Source organism: Pezoporus occidentalis, unplaced genomic scaffold (genome assembly GCF_034315485.1).
Source record: "Pezoporus occidentalis ecotype Australia unplaced genomic scaffold, CSIRO_AGI_Poc_V1 ctg27, whole genome shotgun sequence".
NCBI lineage: Eukaryota > Metazoa > Chordata > Aves > Psittaciformes > Psittacidae > Pezoporus > Pezoporus occidentalis.
The window spans coordinates 7,909,068-7,924,309 of record NW_026914611.1 but is presented as its reverse complement, the minus strand read 5'-3'; the positions used below and the strand labels follow the sequence as shown (position 1 = coordinate 7,924,309).

The following is a 15,242-nucleotide window of genomic DNA, read 5'->3' as shown; positions in this document are numbered from 1 at the left end:
CTGTTGAAATTATTAAAAGTGTGCTAGAAAAAAAAAAAAGGTGTTGTATTTTAAAAAGTGGTAGTTCAATTTGCATATATTGTCTAAGTGTCTGTGTATGTAAACAGCTTCCAACCCCGCTGAGTTTTATTTAAAAACAGTCATGACCAAGAACTTTTTAGAGAGTGGTTAATTCTTGCCTCTTTGACCAAGAAATAATATTTTTTTATATTCTAAGTCAAGTAGCTGTCCAGAAAAAAAAAGGATGATAATATAGTTAACACAGACAAACCCTATTTACAAATCAAAAACAAAGCAGTATATTTTGGTTAAACAGGCTATTTGCAACTCTTTGCACTTTTTAATTTCATTTATTTTGGTATTTTAGCTAGTGCCTAAGAAATGGATTGTCTCTGATGCTGATACACTGTCACACAAAGCCATTTGATTAGAGAAAGAAACATCTACTTAACAACGTGTAAAGGAAATTAAAGAGCAAGAACAGTCTTAGCTACAGTATTTTCTGTGGCCTTGAAAACCTTCAGCCAGAGTCAGTTGCTGTAAGATGGCATAAACTCTAATACCTTAAAGCTGTGTTGGTTTATGTGACCAGAGGAGATGACCTCTCTGGGATTTGTGGACCACTGCATAAACACCAGAGCTTTCAGCCTGCCAAGGATAAAGTAAATAATGCTTTTGGTCCAGTCCTGGCTCCATGCTCACATATTGCTCCCTGATTTAAACAGCATCACGTGAAGCAGCAGAGCGGAGAAGAGAGCCTTCAGCAGCTCTGCATTCCTCCCTACCACAACCTCGCCAATCCCCGGGTGCTGCCATTCTCATCTTGCAGATGGGGGATCTCATGAAGAGGGAAGCTGTCTCCTCACTGCCATGCTGAAAATGCACTTTTAGTCAAAAGAGGCAGTGGCAGAGCTTTCCAGTACTAAGTGAGGGGCAAACCCTCCTCCTGGGGAACCCTTGGCAGGGCAAGAACACTTTGTTCCTCCAAGCCCCTCACTTGTCACAGGAGTGATGTAGAGGCAGGTGATGAAAAGGACAAGAACAACATTCATGTCCTCCAGAGGCTAAAACTGAAGGGACACTCTTGCAGTGCTGCAGCACTCCCTTTGTGCTCACACAGGTGCTTCATCCATGTGAGGGCAAAACAAATTAAATGGTAGGCCCCCACAGGCTCTACCTGTGCAGTTGTGCCCATCTGTAATGTGTGGGTAGATGGACACACAGGGACAAAAGTGGGAATCTAAATTGTTCAGAATGTAAATGCCTGAAGAATGGGATTTTTAAATAGTTTTCTTTTTCCCCTGAGATAAAGGAGGCAGTGATGAACCCAAACCTGGGGACCTGAGGATTGGGAAAAGGTGCCAATCTGAGCTTTATCCAGAAGACAAAGGCAGTGGTGTGTGAGGTGCCAGGGATGCCCCCAGCAGCACAGCACAGAGCAGTTCCTCCCTGCACCGGGTGCAGCAGGTTTGCTGTACCAGCAGACATAGCTGCAGGCTGCTGTCATCATAAACCTCCAGCTATTTTCGTTTCATCAAAACAAATGCAAAGTTAACCCCTAAACGGGTGCAAAATGCTCTAAAAGGGTATAGGGCTTTTCCTAACATGGAAAAGATGCATCAATCCAAGCCCTGTGTCTTCTGCTGTGTGGAGAAGGCATGTGTAAGGATGCCAGGAAGGGCTGAAGAGCTTTTGCTGGGGGGCTTGGTTGGAGCTGGGTGAACAGCTGAAGACGTGAGCAGGTGCCATCAATAGCAAAGGGAAGCTCAGGGCAGAAACAGGCAGGCATGTTGCAGGCAAGCCTAGTCTTACCTCAGCCACCTCCAAGGTGTGTAGGTGCCCCATGGCAGCTAATCAAGTTCCCAGGTGATTTAGAAATAGCCTCAGGCTCCTTATGAGGCTGAAGCTGAGGAGACTCCCTCATGATCCGGCTGGACCTGTAAAACCCACCTGCTGCCCTGGGTCCCCCACAAGTGTGTTTTCCAAGTGTGACAGATATAGGCATTTCTACATTTGTCTTTGCATGTGTTCCATCCAATTCTGCCATGTTTTGCAAGAAGGAAACATGGCAGAAGGGGATGGCTCCAGGGCTGGAATCCACCAGAGATTGTGCAGAAGAAATCCCAACTAGGAGAAGCCAACAGGACTTACTGCAGAGGCCACAGACTTCTTCTTCATACTTAACTAGCTTCTCAGATGGGTCTTGCTACTGCTGACACCAAGGTTAGGGGACTTTGGGTTTTATTGTGAACAGTGATACTATTTTGCATATGCAGGAACGGGACAGCTGGTGAGACTGTTAGGATTCTGCCACAGGGATGTGCTGGACTGTTCAGGATGAAGACACATACCCCTGGTTTGTGCCTGAGTCCTCTCCTTTGGGCCTTCCTCTTGCCTCCAGCTCTGCTAGGAGGCTGTAGGATGTTTGTTCCTATAGTAAATCTATAAATCTGGCTGGTGGACAGAGCTGCTCTTGCTCACTTATACACTGAGGAGACCTTCTATGGTTCGTTCACAGCCCACCTGGTTATGCATGTGCTGATTGCCACAGACAGCCACCATGGGATCCTGAAGAAAATCATTACCTTTAAAAAGATGTGAGATGCTTGCTTCCATTTCCAACAGCCAGGGCACGTTTCACTGCAGAGCAGCTGGCCACAGCTCCTGCAGAGCACTAGCACATGGCAGTCTCCATAAATCCACACACTAGCTTATCCTAATACCTTGCTCCAAGTAACCCAGCCCAAATTTACTCCTTTTAGCTCTAGTAATAAGTTTCTAACCCCAGCAAAGCCCAGCTGCTGCAGGTCTCGCTGCTGAGGAGCCCCCCCCCAAACTCCAGCTGGCTCAGTGGGCATTGGCCCTGTTAACCTTTTGACACCATGATGCTATACCACACATTTCTGGATGTTTTCATCACTGAGTGAACTAAATCCAAGCTCTACAAATACCACATCTTATCAGGGCCATTTTCTTGATCAGTTTTGCTGCAAATTGGCTCAAGTGTATGGACTCCTGGAGCATGAAGCCACATCCAGCTATGTTTCAGAAAGCAGCTGAAAATTAAAGGAGAGGCAGCTGTATCTCTACAGTATTCCTGAGGTAATAATAGTAACAATAAGGGGAAGTAAAATAGGACAGTTACATTTCTTTGTGATGTTTTTTTTAAAGTAAGGATTTAGTTGAATATAAAATGATCATTGATTTTAGGCACTTGATGGACTAATGTTTGATTCTAACAGAGACATTTTCTGAGAAAAGCAGAAAGAGAGCCATGTCAAGAAGAAACAACCCTCACTTTGTTAGAGAGAGGCTGCTGAGTAGTGCTGCCGGAGTCCTTTATATAAGTAGGAATAATTATATTGCACAGAAAACTTGGATTTGAAAGCAGTTCTTCTGATAATTACTCCTGAAGAAGAATGTATCTGCTTCATTCGCTGAAGGCTGAAGGCTCGCCTTGTATCAGAGAGGATCATCTGCATTATGGCTAAAATTAAAGCAAAGGGAGAGGAAACAAACAAGAAAGGATATAAAACTCCCAAATGCCAGGTTAAAAAAAAGGAAAGTCATTTCCACCAAGGAGCAGTGAAACATCTTTTAGAGTGAACATCTGATGTAGATGGAGATGAGAGGCAAATAAGAGAATAATTATACTGCGCTTGGTTTCCACTTGAAAAGGAATCCCTAGCTCCTCGCAGTATGATATCCCGTCACAGTTCTACACCTTGTGTTTTCCACTGGGTTTTCACCATACCCACGAGCTCTCATCAAAACCTTTCATATGAACAGCATTCACTGTGAAAGACTGGAAAATGTTTCTGGCTGAATAATTGTAAGCAGAGAGCTGTTTCTGTGCTGAAGCAGGGTTTGTTTGCAGTCAGCCTGGATTGCAGCCTGTCCTCTCCGTCTTCCTGACCTTCAAAAGCTGGATGGAGTAGGCAAGGCACTGCCTTCATGGAAGTCAGATCCTCTCTAGGAAGGTTTAGACCACTCTACCTTCCACCCAGAGCAAATCCATAATTAAATGACACTTTAAATGCTTGTGGTTTCCTGTTTTAGTTACGAAAATTAAGGCCATCTGGTCAGTCCCACTGGAACTGACTCTCACACAAGCTTTTGTGAGCTCACAAGGAACTTCTCTGCCTGGCTTTTAATTTGGATCCAAGGGTTTCTTAAGGAAGGCCAGCAGAATCAATGGGAAAAGATAAAATACAAGCTCAGGAGTGTTGCTACAAGCTCAGGAGTGTTGCATCCCAACTAGAAGGAAGTGCATCAGGAAGGCCAGGAGACCTCCTTGGATGTATAAGGAGTTGCTGAGGAAACTTAGAGGGAAAAGAGGCTTATAAAAGGTGGAAGCAAGAACAGGCGGCCTGGGAAGAATACAGGGATGTTGTCCAGGAAGCTAGGGACCAGGTTAAGAAAGCTAAGGCCCAGTTAGAACTAAACTTGGCTAATGATGTGAAAGATAACAGGAAGGGCTTCTATAGGTATGTTGTGAATAAAAGACAGACTAGGGACAACGTGGGCCCTCTGGAAGCTCTCAGGAGAACTGGCTACCCTGGATTTGGAGAAGGCTGAGGTTCTGAATGACTTCTTTGCCTCAGTCTTCACTGGCAAAGGCTCTGACCACAGCACCCAAGTCTTGGAAGGCAGACACAGGGACTGTGAGAATGAAGACCTTGTGCCCACTGTAGGAGAGGATCTGGTTCGAGACTATCTTAAAAATCTGAACTTGCACAAGTCCATGGGACCTGACAAAATTCATCTGCGAGTCTGGAAGGAGCTGGCAAATGAAGTTGCTAAGACACTGTCCATCATATTTGAAAAATATGGCAGTCAGGTGAAGTTCCGGATGATTGGAAAAAGGGAAATATAACCCCCATTTTCAAGAAGGGGAAAATGGATGACCTGGGGAATTACAGAGCAGTCAGTCTCACCTCTGTGCCTGGCAAAATCTTGGAGCAGATTCTCCTGGAAGGCATGCTAAGGCACATGAAAATCAACAAGGAGCTTGGTGACAGCCAGCATGGCTTCACTAAGGGGAAATCCTGCCTGACCAATCTGGTGGCCTGCTATGATGGGGCTACAGAACTGATGGACAGTGGTAGAGCAGTTGATGTCATCTGCCTGGACTTGTGGAAAGCGTTCGACACTGTCCCACACGACATCCTTGTCTCTAAATTGGAGAGACATCAATTTGACAGGTGGACCACTCGGTGGATAAAGAACTGGCTGGATGGCTGCACACAAACAGTTGTGGTCAATGGCTCAATGACCAGCTGGAGACCAGTAACGAGTGGTGTCCCTCAGGGATCGGTGTCGGGACCGGTCTTGTTCAACATCTTTGTTGGTGACATGGACAGTGGGATTGAGTGCGCCCTCAGCAAGTTTGCCGATGACACCAAGCTGTGTGGTTCAGTTGATACGCTGGAGGGAAGGAATGCCATCCAGAGGGACCTTGACACGCTTGTGAGGTGGGCTGATGCCAACCTCATGAAGTTTAACCATGTCAAGTGCAAGGTCCTACACCTGGGTCGGAGCAATCCCAGGCACAGCTACAGGTTGGGCAGAGAAGAGATTCAGAGCAGCCCTGCAGAGAAGGACTTGGGCGTGTTGGTTGATGAGAAAATGAACATGAGCCGGCTTCAGTGTGCGCTCACATCCCAGAAAGCCAACTGTATCCTGGGCTGCATCAAAAGTAGCGTGTCCAGCAGGTCGAAGGAGGGGATCCTGCCCCTCTACTCTGCTCTCGTGAGACCTCACCTGGAGTATTGTGTGCAGTTCTGGTGTCCTCAGCATAAAAACGACATGGAACTGTTGGAACAAGTGCAGACAAGAGCCATGAGGGTGATCAGGGGACTGGAGCACCTCCTGTATGAAGACAGGCTGAGAAAGTTGGGGCTGCTCAGCCTGGAGAAGAGAAGGCTGCGTGGAGACCTCGTAGCAGCCTTCCAGTATCTGAAGGGGGCCTATAGGGATGCTGGGGAGGGACTCTTCATTAGAGACTGTAGTGATAGGAGAAGGGGTAATGGGTTCAAACTTAAACAGGGGAAGATCAGGTTACATATAAGGAAGAAGCGGTGAGGGTGGTGAGGCACTGGAATGGGTTCCCCAAGGAAGCTGTGAATGCTCCATCCCTGGCGGTGTTCAAGGCCAGGTTGGACAGAGCCTTGGGTGACATGGTTTAGTGTGGGGTGTCCCTGCCCATGGCAGGGGGGTTGGAATGACATCATCCTCAGGTCCTTCCCCACCCTAACTATTCTATGATTCTAAAGGCCTCTGTGCACAGATTAAAACAGGACTGGCTAATACTTCTTGTAAGTCAGAAGAGGACATTTTCCCCCTGAAGTTTCCCTAAGCAGTAAAGGATTCATATTAATGTGCACATGTAGCAGTGGGGAATGTTATTTGATTACTGCAGAACTGGTCATTTACAAATCGTCTCCTCACATTTCAGGCAGCATGCTCCATCTCTGCTGGTGAGAGAAATCAATTCGTTCCAAGTGATGGGCCTGAATGACATGTTAAAGCGCTGCAATGGTGCAAAGATCGAGTTGTGCTCCTCAACCACATGATGGTAAAAAAACCTACATCATTTCTAGCATGAAAGGAAAAAAAGAGGAACATGATGTTTTAGAAAACAACCACCCTCAGATAAAAACAAAGGCATAGAAGCTGACAGGCAGCATGGGGTTCCTGTAGTGCCTATGTGCTTAAAAGAGAAGCTCATGTGAATGACAGAACAAGAAGGATCTGACACTCTGGGGGCAGGAATGGGCATGCACAGCACCTTGCTGTGTGCCCCAGCTTCATGGAGTGGGTCACCTTAGGCATCTCTGTAGGCAGCCAGGCTGGAAAGGCTCCAGAAGAGGCAATCCTGCCTGCAAATTGAATGTTGTTGCCCTCTGGCAAAGCCTCCCTCTCTCTTACCATTTGCTTATACAGGAAGCCTGAGGCTGGATGCAAAAGGCCTGATTTTTATGTGGTAAAAGCATACTTCTCTTCTGCTTGCATACAGAAAAGGATGCTCAGAAGAAAACTATTGCCACTGTTTAGGCAATCCATATAAATACCAGCAAATAGAGCGGCTGCAAGTGAGAAAGTGTAGAGTTGTCTGACAAGCTGATGTAATAAGATTTCATATAGAATCATAGAATAGTTAGGATTGGAAAGGACCTTAAGATCATCCAGTTCCAAGCCCCCTGCCATGGGCAGGGACACCTCACACTAGACCAGGTTGCTCAAAGCCCCATCCAACCTGGCCTTGAACACTTCCAGGGATGGGGCATCCGCAACTTCTCTGGGCAACCTTGTTCCAGGGTCTCACCAGTCTTATAGTGAAGAATTCCATTATAAGAAGCTGTGGCTGTGAGGCATTGCTGCCCGTGGCAGGGGGTGGAACTGGATAATCTTTAAGGTCCCTTCCAACCCAAACCATTCTGTGATTCTCTGACCTGAGATACCTGCATGAGGCTGACAGACTTAAGATACACATCCAGACCCTTGCTCCTCCATAGCAGCAGCTTTAGGCCAAGCAGGCACCCTGCAGTGTCTGAAATGATACCTGACATCCCTGGGGAGAAAGCTGGATCCCACCTTAACAACTTTCCAAGTGTGAAATGCTTGGTTGCAGTCCTGAGCTGTGCTGTCAGCTCCCAACTTCAGCACCTCTGAATGTGCTCTGCTGGCATTCAGTGTGGTGACTACAACCATAAAACAAGGAAATAAAACCATGTCCTCCCTGTAGCCCTCTGTGAAAAGGAGAGGCATTCATGGCAAACGTAAACACAGCTCAAGTTTAATGCAGGAACTCCTCTGTGTGACCAGTCCTGGGAGCTGCTCCTACAAGGTGAACCTCACACCATTGTAGTCACCCTTGTTACCACCACATCCTCTGAGGAGCCACCCACCATGCAGGCTACACCCTGACTGTTTTGTGGCAATTAGACTGAGGAGGACACTCACCTGAATTTGTTTCCCTTACAAGTAGTATCCAAATCCAGCTCTTTGAAGATGAGAGGAACAGGGCGTCTTTCCTGTAGTGATTTTCCTAAATCATATAGCCAAGTGTATATTCCTCACTCTGTAAGAAGCTTTGGAGGAAATAATGCAACTGCAACACAACATTGCATAAGCAGATCATACCAATATATTCCTCTCACATTTCTTAGTGGTTTCCTCCCCTGCTCCAACAGAAGGTATTGTCATGTAATGAAATGTACTCTACTTTTTACAATTTCTATAGTTTCCATAATTACAAAATTAGAAGAGTAAAAATTTAGAAGATGTTTCTCTAATTTATTCACTCACAGTCTATATATCCTACACCTATCACTATTTGCTCCAATACATTACACACCAGCAATAATAACTGCTTTAAAGCAACAGCTAAAATGGTATTGCCCTCACACATACATTCAGTCCAGCATTAAAAATCATCCTGACCATGCAAAAAGCCTCCAGAACTGTCCATTATGTGACATTAAAAAGACAGGTTACTCAACAAAAGGCTTGGCTAGAGAAATGATTGCAGGCATAAAGAGCACAGTATGCATATGATAGGATGCCAAGGAAGGTTTTCAGCAAATCTAGGCAAGGCATTTTTCGGGTCCCTTGAATTCATGCAGTAAGTGCCACCAGCAGAAGACTAGTCACTGTGGGCAGACTGCCTGCCCACACTGTCAGGGACCTATGCCCTAAAGTCCTTTTCCCAGCATCACCCCCAGTACAGAGGTGTTGAGGTCTTCTAGGCTCTCTCCTGGAGTGAAATAACTCTTCCTGAAAACCCAGCTGTTCTTTCAGCCACTTGCTCACCAGATATTCCCAAAATGCAGCATAAGCAAGGCTGAACCAGTTTTGGTTTCCTTTGCTGTATGCAGACATGCAGTGCTATCCCAGCAGGCTCTGATGCCTCAAATGTCACATCCCCTTTTGTTTCATGCTGTTAACTCCAGAGGGCTGCAAGAAGAAAAACAACCCAGCCCTCAGATTACTTCAGACTTTTGAACTAAAACCCAAGCAAAACATACTGAAAATAATGCCTTACGGTTATGGCTACACCATGTGCGGCCAGTGATGATGCTCAAGAGAAACACTGTGCATGTGGACCTGGAAGGTCTGCCCTAGAGAAGGCTGATGTTGAGCAAAGTGATGCTGCTGCTGCATTGCTTGGCCTGGGGCGAGGGACTTTGGCACCAGAGCTATGGCCACTGTCTGTCCGTGAGGACGTGCTTGGTGAGGGGAATAAAGCCTCTTTCCTAGAAGTATCTTGCTTCATTTTGAAAACACTGATATTATCTGGAGGGGGTAGGCTCCACACACAGGGGTGTACACAGATCTCCAGTTTGGCCCTGCTCCTAAAAGTTCACAGCTCCCACAACCACTTCTCAATTGCCAAAGAAGTGGCAAAGTTGACAAGAAACAAAGCAGCTTTTACGCAAGAAAATCAACATGTCCTGACTCTTCCTGGCAGCTGACAACTGTCCAGGGTGGGGTTTAACACAAAAAGTGTGAACAGACAGGGTGTCCGCTCCTGAATGATTGGGAGTTGAATCATTTGCTGCTTCTGCTCTACTGTGCTCTTGCAGCCCTCTAATGCTCCAGTCCTTCTCTGTCCCTGCAAGTCATCCCTGTATCTCCTCTCCATCCCACATGCTTATTCTCAGCAGGCTTCTGGCTCAGTGTGTTTGGGCTATGTCCAGATTGACTGGTTGACCTGGTGCTTTTCCACATCAGTTGTGACCTTGGACTCCTTTTCAGCCCTGTGCCGATAAAATATACGCAACTTCATGACACAAACTCTTCTTGATTGTGCAGGAATTGTCTTTCTTTTCTAAGTATTTTAACAAAAACAGATCAGAGAAGATGGTGTGAAGAAACCATGGAACTGCAAGACAGACATTTTAATCCCTCCTCTATCAGTGGCTTGCTGTGTGATCTCTGCCCTTGGGCATGCAAATCCTCTGCGATGCTGCTCTCCCCAGAGGAACTAGTTGATAACGGGGAGTATTTGTTGTTATAATATGCTCTGAGATGTAGGCAAGAAAGGAAAATGCAGAGGATGCACTGGCAAATAAGTCCCCCAACAGTTAGGCATTTGTGAGCCATACCGCTGAGATAACCACTGCCTGCCTGCACCCCAGCATGCACAAGCAAACAGAGAGTGCATGAAAGGAGTGTCTGGGGATAAAGCCATGCAGTGTGGTATCCTCAGCACGTCTTCAGCAGCAGAAGTGTACGTGCTTCTTCATATAGCATCTGCATGTGCCCTGCCTCTGGGGACTGCCCTAAAGGATTTGTTACTTGACTCTGCAATTAAGAAAAAAGAAAAATAACTAAACTAAACTAAAATAATAAAATAAAACAAAGTAAAAGTAAACAAAAAATCAAAATAAAACAAAGAAAAGCAAACAAAAACCAAACCAAATAAAATGAAATAACATAAAGCAAAATAAACCAAACCAAACTAAAATAGAATAAAACAAAATAAAGCAAAGTAAACCAAACTGAACTAAAATAAAGGAAAACAGAGCAAATATACAAAGCTAAACAAAAAAAGAGTAAAATAAAAAATAAAACTAAATCAAATAAAACAAGATAAAGCAAAGCAAACCAAATAGAATAAAATACCCCCCCCAAAAAAAAACAAAACAAAATAAAATTAAGCAAAGCAAAACAAAAAAAATCAAACTAAAAAAATAAAAAACCAACAACAAAACCCACAATAAAAATAAACCAAAGTAGAATAAAAAAAAAACATACACTTTTTCAAGACTCCTCCACTTTCCTTTGACTATTCTGTTACCCCCGGCCCTTCCTCCAAGAGCCACGCCACAAGAAAGAATGTCCCCGACTCCTCTCTCATTTTAAAATGCTTCTTTTTATTTCAGTGGTTGTACATTGGGTGAATGAATTTAACGTCACAACAGAAATAGAATGGCTATTAACAGACCACTAGTAGTTATATGCTGGAAAAGAGTGAATGGAGGGGTTTCTTTTAACTGTTACTGAAATATTCATCGTATGTGTCGTCAATTATGCTGGATGAGAGAGGCAAACAAAAAGGTATTTTGGTGAGGTGCTGTACATCCTCTGAAGAAAATAAACACTGAGACATCTCAGTCACTTGAAACCGTGTCCCAGCTACAGTATTCACGGTCTCCGTGTTGGCCCATCTCATGGTTCTTTTAGGGGAGTTTTATTTGTTGTTTTTTTGTCTTTTTTTTTAATTAAACAAAGCATTTAAAATTTAATCATTTTCATTAGACTTTTTTCTTAAAATATAAACAAAGTTTTGGCAAATAATATTTATACAGAAAAATAGTTTTAGATCTTCCCAAATTTTGAAATAGTCTATAAAATTACTTTATAAATAAATAAAATGCAGAATCTGTTGTACACGTATTTGCACATCTCTGTAATTGCCTCCTTACTGTTAGCATAGGTCTGTACTTGTACAGTTTTCAGGAATATTACAAAGTCATAAAGTCAGAAAGTGGATCTCTTATTAAAAAATACATTTTCTCTTTTTGTCTGTCAGTTTGTCTGGATGAAAGACCTGATGTATCTGAAGCTTCATCATCCATGGGCAAAAAATAGGAGTCTTGGATTAATTGTAAAAAACATAGAATAACAGTTATTTTGAAACATAAAAAGTTCACACAAAACAATGTCCTGGAGAGTTATCTACATAAAATATTTAAACAACATGGATAATTTACCATTTAGTATTATACAATAAGCTACCCAAATGCCTAAATTAACTATTATAAAAAAATAAAAACAACTTTGACAGATATAGGCAAGTTGCAGTGTCAACTACCTAGTTATAATGACTGAGAAAGTCTACAAATATTAGTGTTTTAATAGTATATAATGGTGATACCTTAACTGCTAAAGTAACGAGTTAAGATACATTATTTTTCCACAAATTAAACTAATGCAACGTTACAAGCACTATGTTAATTTTACAATCGAATTGTGGTTATTTATTTTTTCTTTCGGATGATCAAATCTCCAGCTTCATATATAAATAGAGAGTAATTAGACATCGGACAAACAAGATTTAGCCTGGAAGAGAATTTCCTCGACAAATAATTATATGGTTAGTGCCTTCAGTCGTTCCGAACAGGCAGTGCTGCCAAAGTTTAAAATAGTTTACAATCAATCTGAAGAGGTTAAGTTAAAATACTGCAATCACTAATAATGTCCACATAGAAAACTTATGCTGCAAACAATTATACATAATATCCACTTATAACAGCTGTCCTGGTTTTTTTAAACAATAATTTAAAAACTATGTCATTTATGAGATATATGTGCAACATATAAAATGTGAAATATGAAATATTTGGTACAATAGTGCTTGAAACAAATCTCAAATCAAACAAATGAAATTTTAATTATACATATATAATTACCTTGTAAATCAACAAAGTATTTAAAAAAGTAAACAACATTAAAATCTGCTTCATCCATATATATGTATATATGTATGTATGTATATATAACATGTATATAATTGTATTAAAGATATCTTCATACTTTTGTGACATAAAATATGTTTTTAAAGAAAAACAATTAAAAGAACTATTTTTTTCTCCACTCTAATCTGGTTACAATCTTATAATCCAATTAAAAAAAATGCAAATACAGCAATGATTTATTAAACTGAATCTCATTCTACATTCTTAGTGTTCAGTTAATAGTCTAGATTAAAGTCACTGATGAAGTTTCAGTGACGCAACTGAATTTTAATTAAATTAGAGTATCATACAGTCTTCATCTACAGCCTTCTTTTTCGCCTTCTCTTTTGTTAGTTTGGTCTTTTGTGTGTGTGTGTTTGATTTTTACACTTCTACAAGTTACTTCGTAACAGCTCGGATCTTTTTGGTTAACCTGACAATGAGTTTTGACAGATTATTCGCTTCTGGTGACGTTTGACTGTTGGCATCAGGCTCACTTTCATCAAGTCTGATGTGACAAAATTTAGGCACTTCTGCAAAGTCTCTTTTAAAAACATTATAAATATACTCGTAAAATAATATTCTCAAGACTTTGTTCTTTTGGGGATTGAAAGGGGTATGAAGTTCATACTGTGCAAATTTTTAAATTTTCTTCTGCTATTCTGCTATGATTCAAATGCAACTTCTCCACACAAGTCAAACACCAACCATGTGCATCTAAATTGTGCTTTGCTTTGGACTTCTGGCTAAAGATATTCAGATTGGCGGGGTGATGTGCAGGACACTGGGCTGCGTTTCACTTCCTCTGTCTTGGAATCGACTCGCTGGGGGAGCAAAACCAAGAGGTTTTTTTAAGCGAGAAGGAAAACCCCAATTGTAGTTTGGGTGAAAATTAAACCTGCAACTGGGATAAGATTTTAGCCAATGCAACTTCATTATTGCTGAGCTCGAAAGATTCATAAACACTGAATCTCACGAGACTAACTTAACTGGACCATTTCCATTAGGTATAGTTATGGAGAAAAGACAGTATTTGCAAGAATTAAACTATGTTTAGAAAAATCTTTAAAACTAAATGTTACCCTTTATGTCTTGAAACATCACAGCTGGTATCAGGTAGTTAACTACTTTAGGTTGGAGTATAGTAAGCATACCATATTTAATATTCATATATGACATAGCAGCACTAGCTTTTTTGAGTTTGTGATTTGTCCATAAGAACAAATTCTTGACTTAGCATGCAGTTTGTGGCAACTCTAGAGAGGAGGAGACGGGGTAGTATGTACAGTAGCCGTGCTTGGCCGTCCGCAGGGAGGCTTCGTGACACTCTGTTCCACTCCTGCTGGCTATTTCAGGATTATCTGTTAAGAGAAAGGAAAGCATGATTGCTCTTTTAGGTGATGTGGGGAGAGCAGTTCACCCAGATGGCCAGCGCTGGACTAACTAAGCTTGGGTGCAGCTCGTATCAGAAAGCATCCCAAACGGGACAGCATTCCGTATCCTCACACTGCCTCAGAAACATCTGAGCTTCACAAACCTAATCGTCTTTCTCCCACACACACGTCCCCATGTGCGTGAGAGCACACAAAGAGGGAATTTTGTGTATCAAAATACTAGAGATGGCACCAAAGCCACAAAGGAAGGGGCTGGCTGTAGATGGGGTATGTATTCCCCAGTGCCCCAGCTCTCAGTGGAGAGGGAAGCAGCCCTGCACCTCCCGAGGAAGCTCAAAAGCACATTGGTACCTGCTGCAAATCCCCAGCTCCACCCTGCTCCCACAAAGGCAGGAATGACCAGGGGAAATGGTGGAGGCCAGGGGAAATGCCATTAACAAGCAAAAAAGATGTTCTGGGCTGGATGTTTTCAAGAAGCTGGAGTATCTTTTCAATGCACTTTTACAGCTGCTTATTTCCTAAAAAAAATTATCTGCAGGTCAGCAAACTTGAGAGGTTTTTTTCACACCTCCTTATGTCAGGGGATCCAGGGGGATGATGATAGTGGTACCTGTGTGCACTAACTGTGCTGCTTTACCTTCACAGTGTCTGAAACTGAGGGTGAAGCAACCACTTTACAGATGCAAACTCTGTGCCTCCAATACTGTGAAGGTTAAATGCACAATGTGCCCAGCAACAGACTCAACCTGCTCACAGCACTGGAAAACAGTCCAGGTTTCCACCACATTTGCTGGTGAAAGTGATGTCAAAAGCCAGAGGTGCGATGTTCTTTCTGTCACACCACTGCTAAACTGTGCTCCAGACTTGAGCACAAGTTGAGGAATTAGAGTGCATCGCTTGCTCTTCCTGTTTAATTTGGCACTTGACATATTTTTAAGCTGTGTTTGTAGGTGGTATACAAGACAGTCATGACAGCACTTTGACCTACTTGTGTATTACAAAGCTAGACCGCAGCTTAATGCAATATTTATTTTAAAAGAAAAAAAAAATAGGTGATTTGAAAGTAACTGCAGCAACATACTACCTCTGACATACAGCTTGCCAAAAAGAAACACGGACGCCTTCTGTGGAAGGTGCTTGTTCTAGCCCCCCGCCCAGCCACCTCACACATGCCTCACAACCAGAACTGTACACAGCTACCAGCTCCCTGACCCCACCTAACTTGCCAGCGTGCCAAAGAGTCAGCTTTGATTACCATCAGCACTGCCAATCTGGTGACACGCGAGGCCCCATTGTAGTGGCACTGTACAAACACCTGCTGCTCCAGAGGGCTTAACTTCTAAATACATCATGCATACAACAAGGACGTATATTTTTAATGAAC

General features: G+C 42.9%; 1 protein-coding gene and 1 long non-coding RNA gene across 10 annotated transcripts in view; one reads left to right on the top strand and one right to left on the bottom strand.

Annotated features, from left to right (window-relative positions):
• Positions 1–6,092: 6,092 nt before the first annotated feature.
• On the top strand, positions 6,093–15,241 carry LOC134166716 (uncharacterized). The gene is made up of 2 exons (XR_009965963.1): positions 6,093–6,577; positions 14,504–15,241. It is a non-coding gene; the product is annotated as an uncharacterized LOC134166716 (long non-coding RNA).
• Positions 10,861–15,242, bottom strand: part of MBNL2 (muscleblind like splicing regulator 2) — a 110,613-nt gene continuing 106,231 nt past the window's right edge. For all 9 annotated transcript variants that reach the window (XM_062624616.1, XM_062624623.1, XM_062624615.1 and 6 more), the window contains one exon: positions 10,861–13,825. In XM_062624616.1, the coding sequence (XP_062480600.1) occupies positions 13,811–13,825 (15 nt within the window). In that variant the 3' untranslated portion in view covers positions 10,861–13,810. The remainder of the gene's footprint in view (positions 13,826–15,242) is intronic.